This window comes from Phytophthora ramorum (assembly GCF_020800215.1).
Source record: "Phytophthora ramorum isolate Pr-102 chromosome Unknown Phyram_PR-102_s0005, whole genome shotgun sequence".
Lineage (NCBI taxonomy): Eukaryota > Oomycota > Peronosporomycetes > Peronosporales > Peronosporaceae > Phytophthora > Phytophthora ramorum.
The window spans coordinates 2,895,789-2,912,110 of NW_027150651.1; the positions used below are offsets into that span (position 1 = coordinate 2,895,789).

General features: G+C 57.1%; 7 protein-coding genes across 8 annotated transcripts; 4 read left to right on the forward strand and 3 right to left on the reverse strand.

Annotated features, from left to right (window-relative positions):
* Positions 1–1,029: 1,029 nt before the first annotated feature.
* Positions 1,030–2,808, forward strand: KRP23_6668 (uncharacterized protein; the record flags this gene model as incomplete). The annotated part of the gene is made up of 1 exon (XM_067891886.1): positions 1,030–2,808. One exon carries the CDS (start codon positions 1,030–1,032, stop codon positions 2,806–2,808), a length of 1,779 nt encoding a protein of 592 aa, XP_067746200.1.
* Positions 2,809–3,125: 317 nt separating this feature from the next.
* Positions 3,126–3,874, forward strand: KRP23_6669 (RPA-interacting protein A; the record flags this gene model as incomplete). The annotated part of the gene is made up of 2 exons (XM_067891887.1): positions 3,126–3,697; positions 3,763–3,874. The coding sequence occupies 2 exons, from the start codon at positions 3,126–3,128 to the stop codon at positions 3,872–3,874; spliced, it is 684 nt and encodes a 227-aa protein (XP_067746201.1).
* Positions 3,875–3,970: 96 nt separating this feature from the next.
* On the reverse strand, positions 3,971–4,528 carry KRP23_6670 (Transmembrane protein 128; the record flags this gene model as incomplete). Its single annotated transcript, XM_067891888.1, has 2 exons — positions 3,971–4,241; positions 4,296–4,528. 2 exons carry the CDS (start codon positions 4,526–4,528, stop codon positions 3,971–3,973), a joined length of 504 nt encoding a protein of 167 aa, XP_067746202.1.
* An 862-nt stretch (positions 4,529–5,390) lies between these two features.
* On the forward strand, positions 5,391–6,884 carry KRP23_6671 (Endopolygalacturonase B; the record flags this gene model as incomplete). The annotated part of the gene is made up of 1 exon (XM_067891890.1): positions 5,391–6,884. The coding sequence occupies one exon, from the start codon at positions 5,391–5,393 to the stop codon at positions 6,882–6,884; it is 1,494 nt and encodes a 497-aa protein (XP_067746203.1).
* Positions 6,885–7,098: 214 nt separating this feature from the next.
* On the reverse strand, positions 7,099–11,897 carry KRP23_6672 (DEP domain-containing protein; the record flags this gene model as incomplete). The annotated part of the gene is made up of 2 exons (XM_067891891.1): positions 7,099–11,712; positions 11,778–11,897. The coding sequence occupies 2 exons, from the start codon at positions 11,895–11,897 to the stop codon at positions 7,099–7,101; spliced, it is 4,734 nt and encodes a 1,577-aa protein (XP_067746204.1).
* Positions 11,898–12,058: 161 nt separating this feature from the next.
* On the forward strand, positions 12,059–14,916 carry KRP23_6673 (Protein kinase 2; the record flags this gene model as incomplete). Of its 2 annotated transcripts, none has more annotated exons than XM_067891893.1 (5): positions 12,059–12,777; positions 12,840–12,999; positions 13,069–14,430; positions 14,500–14,619; positions 14,731–14,916. In XM_067891893.1, the coding sequence occupies 5 exons, from the start codon at positions 12,059–12,061 to the stop codon at positions 14,914–14,916; spliced, it is 2,547 nt and encodes an 848-aa protein (XP_067746206.1). The 2 variants fall into 2 exon arrangements, with proteins under 2 accessions (XP_067746206.1, XP_067746205.1); XM_067891892.1 differs by having other exon boundaries at positions 13,072–14,430.
* Positions 14,917–15,010: 94 nt separating this feature from the next.
* On the reverse strand, positions 15,011–16,057 carry KRP23_6674 (Glycerol-3-phosphate dehydrogenase [NAD(+)] 2, chloroplastic; the record flags this gene model as incomplete). The annotated part of the gene is made up of 1 exon (XM_067891894.1): positions 15,011–16,057. The coding sequence occupies one exon, from the start codon at positions 16,055–16,057 to the stop codon at positions 15,011–15,013; it is 1,047 nt and encodes a 348-aa protein (XP_067746207.1).
* Positions 16,058–16,322: the final 265 nt, after the last annotated feature.

A 16,322-nucleotide genomic window follows, 5' to 3' on the forward strand; every position in this document is an offset into this window, starting at 1 on the left:
TAGCTCGAGAGCCCTGGCAGCATGACGCTGAATCCTAGCTGCGAACGTCAAGAATCCGTGGAGAATGCAAGACCAGCGAAGACTTTTCCCGGTGGTCCTGCATTCGGCTCAACTGCAGGCAAACGTTTCACTGTTCGAGACGGGTTCCACCTAAAAACGCGCAACGCCGAGGCGCACGCGGCAATCGACGCGCAGCTCGCTGCTCGCGGAGAACCCCCCGAGCTGTCGGTTCCACCTGAATGTGGGGATGAAGTTCTCTGTGAAATCGTCGCAGGACCCACTAAACAGGAAATCGCCTCGGCGCTTCCTTCGTCCAAGCAAAAGTTGAGCGCTGAAACAATTTGCAACAATAATGTGGAAGATCAACGCCACCACGAAGGAGCCAGCAAGTCTGATGCACTGGAAGATGAAACCAGACGCGCTACCAGTACTGCAGTCGCTGTTCTTGACCAGTTACTTCAACCGGAGAATTTAGGTCGAACACGTAGCTCGTCTGGAAAGGTTCGCGCTGCTCTAAGGGCACCCGCAGAATGGTTAATACATCGGCATCGTCCGAGCGAAACCCAGCAACGGAAGCAACGAAAGGTTGACAAGTTGCTCAACGAGATACTACAGCAACCGGAGCCGCAGAAAGTGATGGATACGAGACAAAACGAAATGTCAGCACCAAGAAGACCCCGCTGCCAGTCAACCTTGGGTTCAACGTACAGTCAGCGCGTAGCAGCAGCACGACCTACAAAACTGCTATCTCGTGAGAACAATCAGAGCTATCACAGGGAGCTACTACAACCATTAACCGAGACTGAGCGCGGACTTTTGAGAACCCGAGAGCACAACAACAAGGCGGTCGACAAGCTGCTGGTTTCGCTCTTCCATCCCCCAAGCGCTCCTTCCACACCACCAACTGCTATGACGTCGCTCGTTCCAATCGCGAAGCCTACGACCCCGGCCAACAGATATTCCACTCGGCGAAGTGTCATACGCCACGAAACAGCAGTAGCTCTGCGTTCGCACAACTTGGTGTCACGAATGAACGAGCTGCGTAGCCTGCCGCAGTTACTGGAGCAAATGGAATCTCTGCAATTGTGGAAGCGGCAACAACAGATAGCAGAGCACGGCGTCGACATTGTAGCCAGGAACCGCGCCAATCCAACTTCGCAGGTGCTGCAAAAGCCGTCGCAAACGCCTTTACTTCCGTCGGCCACCGATCACAAGGTACACCTAGCAAACAAGCGGAAGCAGGAGCTGGATACAGCGAAAGAAGAAAATGTACGCCGTGTCATCATTCGCTGGCAAATTCGTCGCGAGCAGCAGGCCGAGCAGGCACGTCGTATTCACGTACAAAGTCAATGGCTGCTGGTCGTCGCGCTCGCTGCGAGCTCGAACAAGTGGTTGACCAAGTTCCACGAGTTTCGTCAGAAACGGGGTGCACTGGTACGAGTTTCGATGGCCAAGCGCCTGCAGCGTTGTTGGAGACAGCGAACCCTCGTCAAGCGTAACTCGCTGCAGCTTTTACGCTTTGCTCCGAGCACGCCTCTCTCGTCGGCATTCTATCGGATGCCCGTGGTGATCCACGCAGTGTCAACGCTTCAGCAGAGCATACGAGATTGGCTCGGGCGGAAGCACCACCGCGAACGAAAGGATGACGTCGCGCTGATTGTGACTGCATGGTTCGAGTTCCAAGACGTCAAGTTTCGCCGCATCATCTTGCGCTTCCGGAAGCGCGTCCGGGACTTTCAGGTCATGTGGCGGGCCTGGCGAGCCATTACAGCTGCGCGGATTAAGTTGCTCCTCCTCGTCTGGGCGAAGCTGGAGCGCAAGATCAAACGGCGACATGGAGTCACTTCATCACTCCCGTTTGTAAGCTTCTCGCTGCCCAACGACCCTCTCCAGCTGAAAACCAGTGAAGATGCAAGTGCTGGGAAAGTATCGACACTCCTTGATGTGCTGCAGCGAAACACAGCTGAACGACCTGTGAGTCAGCAACTGAAGCAACTAGAAGACATGCATCGGCATTTCCGCAATGGAGGCGCTGTGCACATGCCTATCGGCGCGGTTTCGCCTGGATCGTTGGGGCCTCACTCTTCCGCCAGTACCAATTCTCCTTCGGTTGGGTTTCAACCTTCGCCGCCATCGCCTTCGTCGCGCAATTCAAACAGGCCACGGCCGACGGAGAACGCTCACGTTCGACAGGACTTCCAGCTGCGGAACAGCATGGGAGAAGAGTTCCAGCTCGTCATGTACGACGTGTACACGGCTCGGCAGAACCTCTCACCGAAGTCGAAGTCACCAGCACGGACAACATTTGGATCTGCACAGACCCAGAACACGAAACGATCGCATGGCAAAACTGGGTCTTTCGTCCCGCCCCAGGCACTCCAATTGCCGTCTGCTGTTTCCAACGTGCCTGTACCTCCTCCGTCCAAGAAAGTCCCCCATCAGCTAAAGGTGACAGTGCTTCGGAAGCTTCTGTCGGAGAAGCGCACGCTGTACTCGGACGCTCGAGATCGCGGACGCGAGGCGTGGGCTGCGGCGCGGAAGAAAATGCGCAACGAGGCCTTCCGCTACGATGTGCTGGACGAGCTGGCAGCGTTCCAGCAACTGCAAGCCAAGTACGCGACGTTCCTGCTACTTCACAGCATCACGGAAACGGAGATGGTGCGCCTCATTCACGAGACGCAGGAAGGGATCAACGCTTCCACCACGCGCCATCCATCGCAGAGCCACCGTAAAAGTATTCAAGGAATTGGAAGTGGCAAGAGCCATGGACAGACTAGCATTGAGAGCACGTCCATGCATGTTGTGTGAGCAAAGGTAACACCAGCATGCTGGCAAATACGCCACAAGTTGTACTTCTTGAGCACTAGCAAGCGTCAAAACGCTCTGTATCCATTGTATCATAGTGATACAGAAGAGCACCAATGTCTTATCGCCACGAAGGACCGCCTACAGCGTCGTGAGCGGGATTACGTAGTGTCCGCTGCTTCCACCAGGCTCACACTCGATCACCTCGGTTCCTTATCCGTCGACGCCAGATGGCTACATCGTACTTAGTCATTCAAAGTTCGCGCCAAATTCCCAACAAAGACGCCAGTCAGTTCCCAATCAGCCGCCAACCCGCAACAATGTTGCCGCCCGCACACCGCGCGCCCGTCAAGCGCCTGTCGCTCTCGCCTCCGGCGTGGAAGGACCAGCTCCGGCAGCGCTGTCTGCTGCGCCTGAAGCGTGACCGCAGCCAGCTGCTGGCCAAGCTGCGGCGTCCGGACGCGAGCGTCTCGGAGGAGATGCAGCGACTGGTGGCGCACGAGCAGCAGGAGCAACAGGCGGCGTCTGTGGACGACCTACTGCTCCTCGGGAGGCTCAAGCAGAGCGACTACCTGGAGATCGTCCACGCACTCGAGGACGCTCTGCGCCAGGAGGAGCAGCCGGACGAGGAGCTGCGACTAGCCGAGCACATGGCCGAGATGGAGGACGCCGAACTCGAGGCGCTGCTGGCGGGGATGGACTTGGACGCGCAGCCGAGCGACGAGCACGAGACGGATGCGGTGCTGTGCCCCATCTGCAAGGCAGGCTACCTGAGAGAGCGTTCGTCATCCATCTCCTGCGGCTGCGGCTTCACGTTCCACGCCAAGTTCGTGTATCACAGCGTGCTCGAGGACTTCCAGGAAAAGGTCGTGAATGCCTTCATGACGCATCGGTACGGCTTCAGAGAGGTAGTCTAAGGATCTAGGCAAAGTGACTTACTGTCTTGCTGTCATGCAGAGACACGTGCTCGTTCGACCCGACGTTTGCCAAGAAGACAGCGCCGAATAACGGCGCCGACGTCCTCTGCATCCAGTGTGCGCACTGCGGCTGCGACCGTGAGCTGCCCTGAAGCAAAAGTGGCGCCACGGATGTTCCAGTGTTTTTATTTATCTCCTAATGCTTCCCATTCACACTGCACTCGAGCTGCCCATGTCGTTACGTTTCTTTAGATCGCAGGCAGGAAGTGTGCCGTCATCAAGGCCCCGATGGACAAGAGCGCCAGCAATCCGGGCGTGAGCAGTCCCCACACGGGCCACAAGGCACAGGTGTAGCAGAAGGCAGCCACGACCCCCACGACGGTGGCCACGGGGATCATCCGCGGACAATAGACGCTCCACTCGAGCTGCACGCGCTTGATGTAGGGCAGGTACACGGCCAAGTACGTGGTGATGCACACGTTGATCCCCGTGCAGACCAGCGCTACCTGGAAGAAGCCCCTGGTTGCAGCGAATTAGCAGCTAATTGCCAGCTTTTAGCATAGCTCCACGCACCGTTTTACGCGTGAGTCCGTGAAGATGACGCGGAAAAAGTCCGTCCCGTAGGCCACGAGCCCTGCCGCCGCCACCCACAGGAACGCGTGCAGCCGCGTGCTCCAGAGCGCCGCGCGCTGGGACCGACTGACGCGCGACGCAGAGTGTTGGTCGCTGTCGCTGTCGTCCTCGTCGCTTTCGTGGTGGTGCGCGGCCGGGGGCACGCGCTGGTACGACCGAGTGCGGGCAGCCATGATACCGAGTGCCCTTTTGCCGGTTCCCAAGGGATTTGGCTCGACTTAGATACCTGAAATCTGTGGGGACACCGGTAAACAGGGACTCAGTGCGCCTATAATAGCGTCGGCAGCCCAGTGCGCAGTGCAGCGGCCGATTGTTGGCCTTGTCGTTGCTGCAGCAGCTTTAGTACTTACGGTAATAGTACATCGCAAATGATGACGTCCTTGATGTGCGAGTCACGCGCCGCAAATGTACAACTCCCATCCCGTGATGGTCGAGCTCTCCTCGTCTCAGTCAGGCTGGAACGGGGAAACGTGTTGTGTGACCAGGAACGTGGGGCTCAAGACGAGTCACGGGACGTACACGTGGAATCGCGGCACTCCGCCTCTACGACAACTGCCTTTGGCGATCCGTGTTGACTCAGTGATCGTCAGCCCGGCTCACGACAACGACGATAAGAGGCGCGTGGCTCTGGGGGCCCTGGAGACTTTGAGTCCTGCTGGTCAACCTTGGTGCTCGGTTCGAACAGCAAGTCCCTGCGTAACTGCGATTCACTGATACAATGCACCATTCTCCCCCGCTTGGTGCTGCGCGACTTAACTGGCCAAGATTGAGATACCCTGACAGACTACAGTACACGCATTATCAGTTGTTGCTGTTCGCGTCTCGGAATGCGCTCACATCGCAAGATCAAGGTGCGACCAAGATGAAAATGATCGCAACCACTTTCTTTGCATTCGACCACTTAGCTTGTCGATTGTCGATTAGTAGACTCGGAACTTCCGACGACCACGCTGGTGAAAGTCGTTTTGTAATACCGGCTCAGGTTTCGTGACGACCAAGTCCATTCTTGAATTCGCCTCAAAGTGAACAAACAAGATGAAGTTCCTCTCGTCCACGATCGTGTTCGCTCTTCTGGTTAGCGCCGCTCAGGGCGGGCAGATGGTCAGGCAGAGCAGCAACCCAAAGTGCAACGCCAAAAACAAGGTCCCGTCCACCAGCAGCAGCACTGCCGGCTCCAGCCAGACCGCTTGGACTCAAGCGCCATCGACGGACTCGAGTCAGTCGACGCAACAATGGTCAAGTGCCTCGAGCCAATCTACCCAACAGGGGTCGAGTGCTTCTTCAACCCCGTCAGCACAGGAATCGTCGACTGCTTCTCAGGAATCGTCGACCGCTTCCAGCCAAGCTACCGGACAATCGTCGGGCGACTCGAGTCAGTCAACGCAGCAGCAACAAGCATCGAGTGATTCAAGCCAATCCACCCAACAGCAGTCGTCGACTGCCTCGAGCCAAGCTACGCAGCAATCGTCGAGCGACTCCAGCCAGTCCACGCAGCAGCAATCGTCTACTGCCTCTAGCGGTGCCACGAGCACTTCAGCTGCCTGTACACTCACAGGCACCTACGCCACGGGCGCCGACGTGTCGTCGTGCAAGAACATCGTGATCAAGGACCTAAGCGTCCCCAAGAACATCACACTCGACTTGACCAAGGTTGCCAAGGGCGCGACCATCACGTTCGAAGGAACAACGACGTTCGAGCAGGCTGCGTGGGAGGGCCCTCTCATTCTGCTGACGGGCACCGATCTCACCGTCACGGGCACGGGCACTCTGGACGGTCAGGGTGCTTGGTACTGGAAGCAAGGCACTTCGATCACCCGCCCCGTGTTCTTCCGACTCAAGCGGGTTATGTCGTCTACGCTCAAGGGCTTTAACATCAAGAACACACCCTACCGCACGTTCAGCATCCTCGACTCCGAGGACACGACTGTGAGCGGCTTGACCTTGGACTCGAAGGCTGGCGACAACGTTGCCAAGAACACCGATGGATTTGACTTGAGCCGGAACAATCGACTGACCATCTCGGGGTGCACCGTGTACAACCAGGACGACTGCCTCGCCATGCAATCCAGCAACGACACCACCTTCACGGGGAATACGTGCAGCGGCGGCCACGGCATCTCTATCGGCTCGCTTGGTGGTGACTCCGTGACCGAGTCGGACACCGTGAGCGGCCTCACCGTCAAGAACAACAAGATTATTGACAGTGTCAACGGTATCCGCATCAAGACGATCATCGGCAAGCAGGGCACGGTCACTGGCGCGTCTTACACGGACAACACGCTGACGAACGTCAAGAATGCCATCGTGATCCACTCCGACTACAGCAAGGACAAGGGCGGCTACACCGGCGATGCCTCGAGTTTGGTGGAGATCACGGACATCACAGTCTCGGGGCTCTCGGGCACTGCAGACAACGTCTACGACATCCTTGTCAACCCGAAGGTGGTCTCAGGCTGGACGTTCTCGGGGATTACCGTCAAGGGCGGCTCGGGTAGCTGCAGCGGTGAGCCGAGCGATGTCAAGTGCTAAGACCATCAGGCGGATTACATTTTTGTGTAGATTGTTCAGTGCACATGCCTTTGCAGCGTGAGCATGATTTGCCTTATCGATGAGCAGAAATCGATGGTAGTAGCGTAAGTTGAATTGAAATGATACCATTGTCGACGGTTGGTAGTGGACAAGTATTGTTTTCACACTGTGGCCATAGTTGAATCTGTGTGGCCAACTATCAAGACCTGAGCCTTCAGAGACTGATGTTTGCCTCTGGAGTATCGCTACACTGCGTCTTGATGGTGGTGCATACTTGGCGAAACAATTCCTCCGTGGCAGCCACGCTAGCAGCACCGTCACCCTTCCGATCATAGTCGTAGCCAGGAATCCAAATGAGCCCGTCATGAATCACTCGGACGAACACAGGGGCACGTCGGTGGATAAACTGCTTGTATCCGCGCTGCTGCCAACGCTCAAGGAGCATTCGAGCGGTGGCCGATGGTGAGCGGCGGTGACCACGCATATTGGCCCTTGGTTTCGTGGCCGAGGTCTCTTGGTCGATTCCCAGTCCATATCCGATGCCGCTGCCATCGGCGATACGCTCGTCATCCAACACAAAGTGGAGTGTCTGAGTGAGTGCTGCAACGAAAGATTCCGATATCTGAGCAGGCAAAGGCAGGAAGACGGAAGCTATCAGTGGGTGAAGTTGCACGCGAGAGACGCTTGAGTACTCGGGTACCCGACGCAAGTCCAAGCCTGATTGCTTGGCACGGCGTCGAACGGTGCCCACAAACTCATCTGCCGCAATTCCACTGCAAGCTAACCAGCGCACGTCCAGGTGGAAGCAGCGCGAAATGTCCATTGTTTCTTCCAGGCGCATCATGACCCATTCAGTTCTCGAGTCCTCGAATTTTGCTGACGATGATGTCGATGCGTTGCAGGCCATCTTGAAGCTAAGCATCCGATTCCCGCCGAGTGGTGGAACTTTGCCAGCTTCTCGTGTGGCTTGTGGTCGTTCCAGCACCAAATTGATGATGATGTTTTCGAGGTCACCGAATTCCGAAGGAGCGACACGAGACTGCAAGTACTCGATGAATTTCGTAAACTTTGCTGCATACGCTGTCGGGGAATCCGCGTCAACGCCAGTTCCGTCACCCGTGGTCACTGGTGGCACTATTGCGAACCGAATTCGGCGGCACTTCATCGTATCTGCCATGTCATCGAGGTATCCGCACAGCAAGTTGTCCAGGGCATTCCAGTTATCTTCTGGTTGTGGATATCGGTGGAATGTCTGCTGGTGTGGTTGGAAGGACTGGGTGAGATCAACCCACAGCGAGTAGTTGTACGAAGCGTATGCGGCCTCAGGGTCATGCGGTTCGCGCTGGACAAATCTCTTCACTTCGACGGTCTGTCGCTCAGCGTCGTAAATGAGTTGGTGAATACGATGACCCATGCTCAAATGGTACACTCTTCGTCGACTCTCCGGGGTTGATTCACTACCCATCAGTGAAGCAGTAGAGTCGCAGCTTGATACGAGTTGGAAATCGCGAGCTAAACGTTGACAGATCATTTCGATCAGCAGCTCGTCATGGTTTCGATACCGCGGCACACATTCAATTGTTGGAGCCTGCGTTGCTGCCGTAGGAATTGTCAACGTGTAAAAAGCTTCAGTGTAGCGTTGGCGCAGCTCTTGCGGGGATGGAAAGTGATCGGTCGTCAGTGGTAGGATGGCTGGAGACGTTAGACTTGTCCAGTTTGGCCCGAGGAACATCAGCTCGCCATCTTGCATGACTACATCCCCCGTGATCTCGTTCGACGGACGGTGGGTAACATGGTTTGACACCGGAAACAAGTGGCTCCACCGACGACGATCGTTCGATAGACGCTGGGAGCCCTGACTTTTTGTGAATCGGAATGGGTTCACGACAACCTTCCGGTGATCAATGGCAGCTATAGCAGGATCAGCAGCTGACAAAGCCTTGAAACTGAGACTACCAGGCACTAACGGCGACCGGAACAGCTCGGACTGATTTCTGCGCAGACCTCCCTGAGGAGAGCCCGGGTTACTGAGGCGCCGCTGAATGCTCGTCAGCCTACTAGGAAATCCGTCCTTTCTTGGGGGGGAGTACGCAGGGGAGCGCTCTAATGCCGACGGCAGCTCTTTATTCATCGTCACGGCGCGTGTAAGCGGCCGAAAATCTTCATCTCGATTTTTCCGAGGGGTGCCGTAGAGTGTCTGGCTCGAAGACGTCGCTGCGGCTTTCGAGGTAAAGTTCGTGCTGCGGAACGAACTCTGACGCTCCATCGAGCTACTCAGCATTACTTCCAGAGAGAAGGATGGATTCGCTTCAGCCCTTGGAACCGAGCGAGATGATATTGGGATACCAGAGGAGTTGAAGGATTGCTGCTGGGCGCGGTCTGTGCGTGTGGTCTGCAGCAGCTTGGTAGTAGGGTTGCTTGAAGGCTTGAGTTTTCTCGGCGAGATCAGTGTCTGGACCATACTGCTACTTTCGCTGGGCAGAAAAGCGCTCTGCTTGCGAAAATTGCTGCTGTTTCCGCTGTTGCTACGTTCTCTTGTGCGCTCTGCCTCCTTTCTTGTGCTGCGAAGAAACCACTCGAGATGACCATCGCCGGCAATAGTGGCGCTGGTAATACTGTCATGCTCGTCATGACTTTCCAGAGGAACGAACCCCAGTCGTCGGTCACGAGAACTTCTCCCCGCAACCGACTCCCCATTTCGCAGTACAGGCGCGAATACATGGTCATCGTACTCGTTGAGTGCAGCTCGGGCGTGTAAACTGGCACTGAGGTTGGTAGCAGAATGGAGTTGTCCAGATGCGAGAACGGGATCAAAGTCAGGAGACCGACTGAGCTGCAATTGCTCTGGTGGTGGGGCAGACGACGCAGAGTCACGAAGCTCGCTCGTCTCAAACAGCAACTGGTTCTGATTTCCAGCAAGTCTGATTGTCAAGGCTGCACTGGCAGTGACAGACACCTCTCCACTCTCGCTGACATTGCTGCTGCTCACTTCTTCCGACTGCATACAAGTGGGAGTAGTGCTGAGACCGAAACTAAAAGCGTTTGTCGAGTCTTTTCGCATCAGGTTCCGCAGCGTCACAGGAAACTCGAGTCTTTCGGAAGGCGAGGTGACATCGAACATACGAAATGACGGGAGCGGGTTGAACTGCTGATTTCGCTTGATCTGACACTCACACGAGTGCCACGCACGCGGATTCTGCGGCGCAGTTGGGCTGTGTTGGTTTGGACTCGAAGGCGCCGGAGGGTCCATTTGCGTATAAATATTGTTCGCTCGTCCGCAACCACACCCGAAATCCAAGAAAGTAATGTTCACCCAGTGCGGGACGTCGTACGTAAGTCTCTCTTTTGAGTCGTCGGTTGCAGTGGGGGAGCGATGAAGAACGCCACTGCCAGCTCGCACCCACTCGGGGCTCTTGGGCTGGGAAGTTGACATCAAGTTCGATAACCCACGAAAAGACGATGCACCATCAAACGACTTGGACGCTTCACTTGCACATGACCCCGGCACCTCACCAAACGATAGTTTCCGTAGGATGCTTGGTGCCTCCGAGTTGACGACGGCCGTTTTAGTAGTAGATGGCGGATTTTGGTAAATGAACAAGGGGACCACATGCAACGGCGGTGTCGACAGCGAAATCATGTCCATTCCCACACCGTTGTCCATCATGCGCTGCTCTGTGATCTCGGCCAGCTTGCTGTTCACATTGAAGATGCTGCATCCAGCCGTCATCATGACGATGCCCTGCCCTGTGCGGCTCAGGTCGCGGTCCATGTAGTGCTTGTCCAACACATTTAGTGTTACGTTGATCGCCTCCAAGATGTTTCCGTCTTTGGCGCGTGACGGCACCCCACGCGGCAGCTTTGTCCATTTCACGTAAACGTCGTCGCATCCACAGTCCGCGGCATCAGGCTCCGCTGTGGTGCTGGCAGGCTTTGGGCAGCGACAGAGCTCGTACTGCGCTGGCGAGAATTCTTCCGGTGTGCGCCACCGATGCGTCTCGTAGTAGCCCGCGAACTCCTTTTTGAGCAGCAGAAGCAGGCGACTCCAGTCCGGGCCGGTGAAGTTCATGACGACGACCTTGTAGAAGTCCTCATAGTATCGCCCCGTGACAGGGTCCACGTGGATCGTGGGGCCGTATCCGTCGGCCATGTTGCTGCCTGGCGCGCCGCACCCAGGGCCGAAGCCTTGTCTGCGCGGGTCGGAGAACGGCGGCCGCGTCGGGTCGAAGCCGTCCGGGAACTGGTTGGCGTCGTAGAAACTCCTGGAGAAGGCGATAATGGTCACCGAGTGGCTCACGGAGCCGTCGCTCCACCGCGCGACGAGCACGCGCAGCAGCCGGTGCAGCAGCTTCTCGTAGTAGAGCTCTCCGTCGGGCGCAAACTCCCACATCTCGGTGCTCATGTGCACGAGCCAGAAGAGGCGGCTGGAGCGCGAGCGCACGACGATCTTGGTAGCGTCTCCGATGACGCCGCAGGACAGCTGCGCGTTGCTGGCCAGGATGGCGTCCACCTGCGAGCGGATGCCCAGGCACTCGACCGTCCTGCCCACGTAAACGCACTGGCCCAGCATCGTGACCTTGAGGCGCCAGACGTCAGCCCTGGACAGGAATTGGTCCTTGAAGCTCAGCTCCACAAAGTCCACGAACGCGTCCTGCGGCTGCACGCGCCGCACGCTCACGTTGCGGAAGGCCTCGAGCCCGAACTGGGCCGCGATGTCCTTAGCCACGCTCACTTGCAGTTTCCCGCGCACGGGCGCGAGCGACTCGACAGACAAGACTAGTCGCGGGTGCGTGCGCTCGGGCTGCAGGATCTCCACCAGGTCGTGCAGCTGCAGGATTGGGTCAGGACAATTTGTATTGGCATTTTGAGTATCAGCCACTATACAGGACGTACCTTGACGTCAGGGAAAAGGTCCGGATTGAGCACCAGCAGCTCGCCATTGCGGAATTCAGGCCCGTGTACCACGAGAGACAAGGCGTCCCGGTCGCTCGTGTTGCGGCGAGTCCGCCACATCCCGCACTTGGGACTCACTTCAACATGCAATCCTCAAGTGAACCGTCGTGAGTGCTCACTGGCTAAAATCGCCGTTTCGTCATTGGCTGAAACCCGCCATCTCAATCGTCCTGTACTCAGACCCCCTTCATCCTGGGCGAGGAAGTCAAGCGTCAAGCGTCATGAACGCCATGAGCAGCTCCGCCGAGAGCGACGTGGACCTGATGCGCACGATCCTGGGCGAGCACGTGCCACAGAGCGTCATCCTCACGTGTCTGAATGCCTGCGCCTTTGACGTGAGCGCCGCGCTCAACTGGTACTTCGCCGAGGTGGCGTCGTCCGCCGCCGCCGCGGAGCCGCAGCGCCCCGTGGAGGCCTCACAGCCGCACGTACCCAGCATCGAGTCAGGTCTGAGCCTCACGCTGCACCCGCGCGCCTTGGAAGGGATGGTAAGCAAGTCGGAGGCCTATTATGCCACGCTCACGAGGGGGGACCCCGCCTACGACATGCTTACTCCCAGCAACGACAAGTTTCTGACCATCCGCCTACGCAAACGTGGCTGGCGATCGGGCACCTTTCTGGGGATGCCCTCGCCTGCTACTCAGCGACCATTTTTTGCCAACGGAGACGTGGTGACGCTCGAATGCAACGGCCTGTGGCTCAAAGCCAACTCCATCAACAAGATGCTGCAGTGGAAAGCGCCGTCCGAGGACGACCGCAACAAGTTTGTGGTGCGCGGCCTGCCACTGGGCAAAAATCTGGCGCCGGGGGACTATTTCTTCCTAACGAGCTACAAGTGGAAGGACAAGGAGATCGTGCGCAAGGACGAGCGGCCCGTGGGCATCAGTAGCTACAATACGAACGTGCACCGCTGCTTCTTGGGCCTCGAGCGCATTAAAACGTACGGGAGGTGCGCCATTCGCTGAAATATCATGCTAACGTGTGTCTCTTGCTGCTGCACAGAGCGAACCAGCGCTTGTATCTGTACGCGAAGCTGACGCAGAACGCGGTCAAGAGTCTGCCGAGACCTGATGACCCGGTGAATGTCAACCACTTGACGATTAGTGTCCTGGGCACACCCATGTCGACGGGGAGCATCACTCTTCGCGAGCAATCGCACTCGGTACGTGCAGACGCATTAGCTGGTAGACGGACAATGACTAAACCACCCTTTTGCTGTTGTTTGTGGTAGCAGCGGAAAGACTCCATCTCGGACGAGATCCAACTCACACACGCAAAAATCGAGCAGATGGCAAATATTATTGGCACGGATGTGTCTCGAGATCGGCTCGCTAACTTCCTCGATGGCGCTGGCGGAGACGTTCAAGTGGCTCTGGAACACTATTTTATGAGTGTATCGACGGTTGAAAGCGGTACAGCATCTGCACAGTGTGCCACCATAAGAAGTGTGCCGCCACCGCCACAAATTCAGATCGTCGAGTCTGCAGCCAGCCTTGAAGAGGCTCAAGCTCGTGCACATGCTGAAGCCCAGGCAAATCACGACAGACGCCCGCTCAGTCAGCTCATTCTGGGAATCCCATCGATCTCTGAGCCACTCCAGACACCGAGTACGGAGCCAGTATCAATTCCGCCACCTAGTAGTAGTGCAAAGGCCAAGCACAGTGTTGTAGTGACGCCTCCGCGCCCGCCTTCGGTCGATGTCACGAGCACTTTTGTTGGAGAGCCATCGCCTGGTATGCCACCTCCGGTGCCATCTCCCATTCCGTCTCCCATCCCGCCCCCCGTTGGCTCAGTATTTGAAAACGGAATGGCTACGGTTCCAGCCCCGGTATCAGGGGGAGCCCCAGTGCCTCCAATCACGGAGGATGAAGTGTTTGTGGACACAACCGACTATTCGAAGCACCAGGAGCAAATGGAGCAGCAGATGACACATCAGGAACAGCAGGCTCGTGTTTCCGAGACGCTATCGGAGGCAGAAAGCGAGCGGTCAGAAGCTCTTACGATCCAGGACTTCGAAATGCTGAGTGTGTTGGGCAAGGGTAGTTTTGGTGCTGTAATGCTCGTACGCTTCAAGAAAGATGGCCGTGTGTTCGCTCTCAAGATCATCAAGAAGAACAACATGGACCAAGCTGACGTTCAGAACGCCATGGAAGAGCGCCAGATCCTGCAGCGCATTCACCACCCGTACATCTGTGGACTTGTCTTCGCTTTCCAGACCAACGAGCGACTTTACTTGGGAATGAAATACTACGCTGCTGGCGACCTCTTCTACCACCTGAACATGAAGGGCCGTCTGGGCGTGAAGGACGCCAAGCTTTACGGAGCAGAACTTGTGTTGGCCATCTCATATCTCCACGAACTCAACATCCTTTACCGCGACCTCAAGCCATCCAACGTCATGATTGATTCCGAAGGCCACATAGGCGTGGTTGATTTTGGGCTGTCGAAGCAACACATTTACGGCAGTAGCTTTGGCGTGAAAACGCTGTCGGGTACGGCCGAGTATGTGGCCCCAGAGGCGCTTGCTCAGTCTGCCGATGGTTCCCGCAATTACGGCAAGGCCTACGACTGGTGGAGTCTCGGAGTCGTGCTCGTGCGTGCTTCCATTGGTCTCTCCCCCTCTATCGTTGCTAACTTTTGTTGTTTTCGTGAATGGATGTAGTACGAGATGCTTGTTGGCGAGTCGCCCTTCTACGATGAGAACGAGCACAAGATGTTGAGTCGCATTGCGTATTCGGATGCGGTGTTCCCGTCGGACTTCCCACGCGATGCGTATGACCTGGTAAAGGGACTGCTGTGCAAGGACCCGAAGCAGCGATTGGGATCGGAACGCATGGGTGGCGTTGATGCTATCAAGCGCTGCCGATTCTTTAGACATATTGACTGGGATAAGCTTCTGCGGAGAGAGGTGAAGGCCCACTGGACCCCGAAGCTCAGCGGCGAGACAGATACAAGATACGTGGACCCCGAATTTATTGACGAGGGCCCGCCTTCCGCTGCATACGACCCGAGCGCCGAGACGGGCAACTCCCTCAGCAAGCGCTTCAGCCAGTTTTCATTCAATTACAATCTCGGGTGAGACGTGGGTAGTGACGGAGTACGCAAAATGATCCCTTACTACTCAACAGATTCAGCACATTCGCCTCTCTGTACGATGCCGCTGCGCTTTGTGCTCAGGTCTCGGACTTCAAAGGTCGGTTCATGAGCAGGTCCTGGAGCTGTTCTCGCTTGACGTGGCCCTTGATCATCGCGTTGACGGTGCGGAAGATTGGCAGGTCGAGGCCGCACTGCTCGGCGAAGTAGACGGCGACCTCGGCCGTCGGTACTCCTTCCACTGTGGTTTCGCGCAGCAGGTCCTCGGCCTTCTCGCCCTGGATGAGGCGCACACCGAAAGTTCGGTTCCGCGAGAGGCTGCCGAACGCTGTCAGCATGAGGTCGCCGATGCCCGAGAGCCCCGAGATGGTGATCGGCTGGCCGCCCATGGCGAGGCAGAGCTTTTGCAGCTCGAGCGAGCTGCGCGTGACGAAGGCGGCGAGCGTGTTGATCCCGTAGCCGGCGCCCTCCACCATACCGGCGCCGATGGCCAACGGGTTCTTGAGCGCGCCGCCGAGCTGCACGCCCACGATGTCCTGGGAGCTGTAGACGCGGAAATCGACGGTGGACAGGCGGCGCTGCACGTACACGGCGTGATACAGCAGCTTGGAGGCCACGACGACGGCCGACGGCGCGTTGTTCATGAGCTCGAGCGCGAAAGACGGGCCCGAGAGGAAGGCGAGCGGCTGCTCTCGCTGCAGCGCCTCGAGGATTGGCTCGGCCAGCAGCTGCTTGGTCTGGAGGAACAGCCCCTTGCAAGTGATGACGAGCACCGCGTCCGTGGGGATGTCGGCGCGGTGCTGAGCCAGGAAGTCGGGCGCGAGCTGCGCCGGCAGACACACGATCACCATCTTGGCATCGACGCAGGCCTCGGCCACGGACGTCGACGCGCGGATGTTGTTTAACAGCTCAAACTGCGGGAACACGCGCGGACTGCGGTGCGTTGTGTTGATGGACTGCACCACCTCCGCGTCGCGCGCATAAATGACCACGTCGTGCTTGCGGCGCGCGGCCAGCGTGGCCATGGCGATACCAAAGGCACCCGCGGCCAGCACCGCCACCTTGACCTTCTCCACCTCCGCCGACGGCATGCCCGCCATAGTCGCGCCGCCCAGAGGGGTCTCCATGTTGCAAGTTGAAAGTGAGCTTTTCGGAGCTTCAATAGAAACGCAACGTACACAACATTTACGTAAAGTATCTATGACTTTACATAGTTATATGACTTGTTACAGTTCCATCCGGATAAATATCCGGACGGTTATACAGGTTGTCCAGCAGCCACTCGTTGGCAGACTCACTTCGCTTTCGACTTCGCCAGCCACACTTGGTAGATTGCATGTTGCCTACTTCCCAGTGACGAAACTCGTTGGGGGCGTGCGCGTAGCCGCCCAC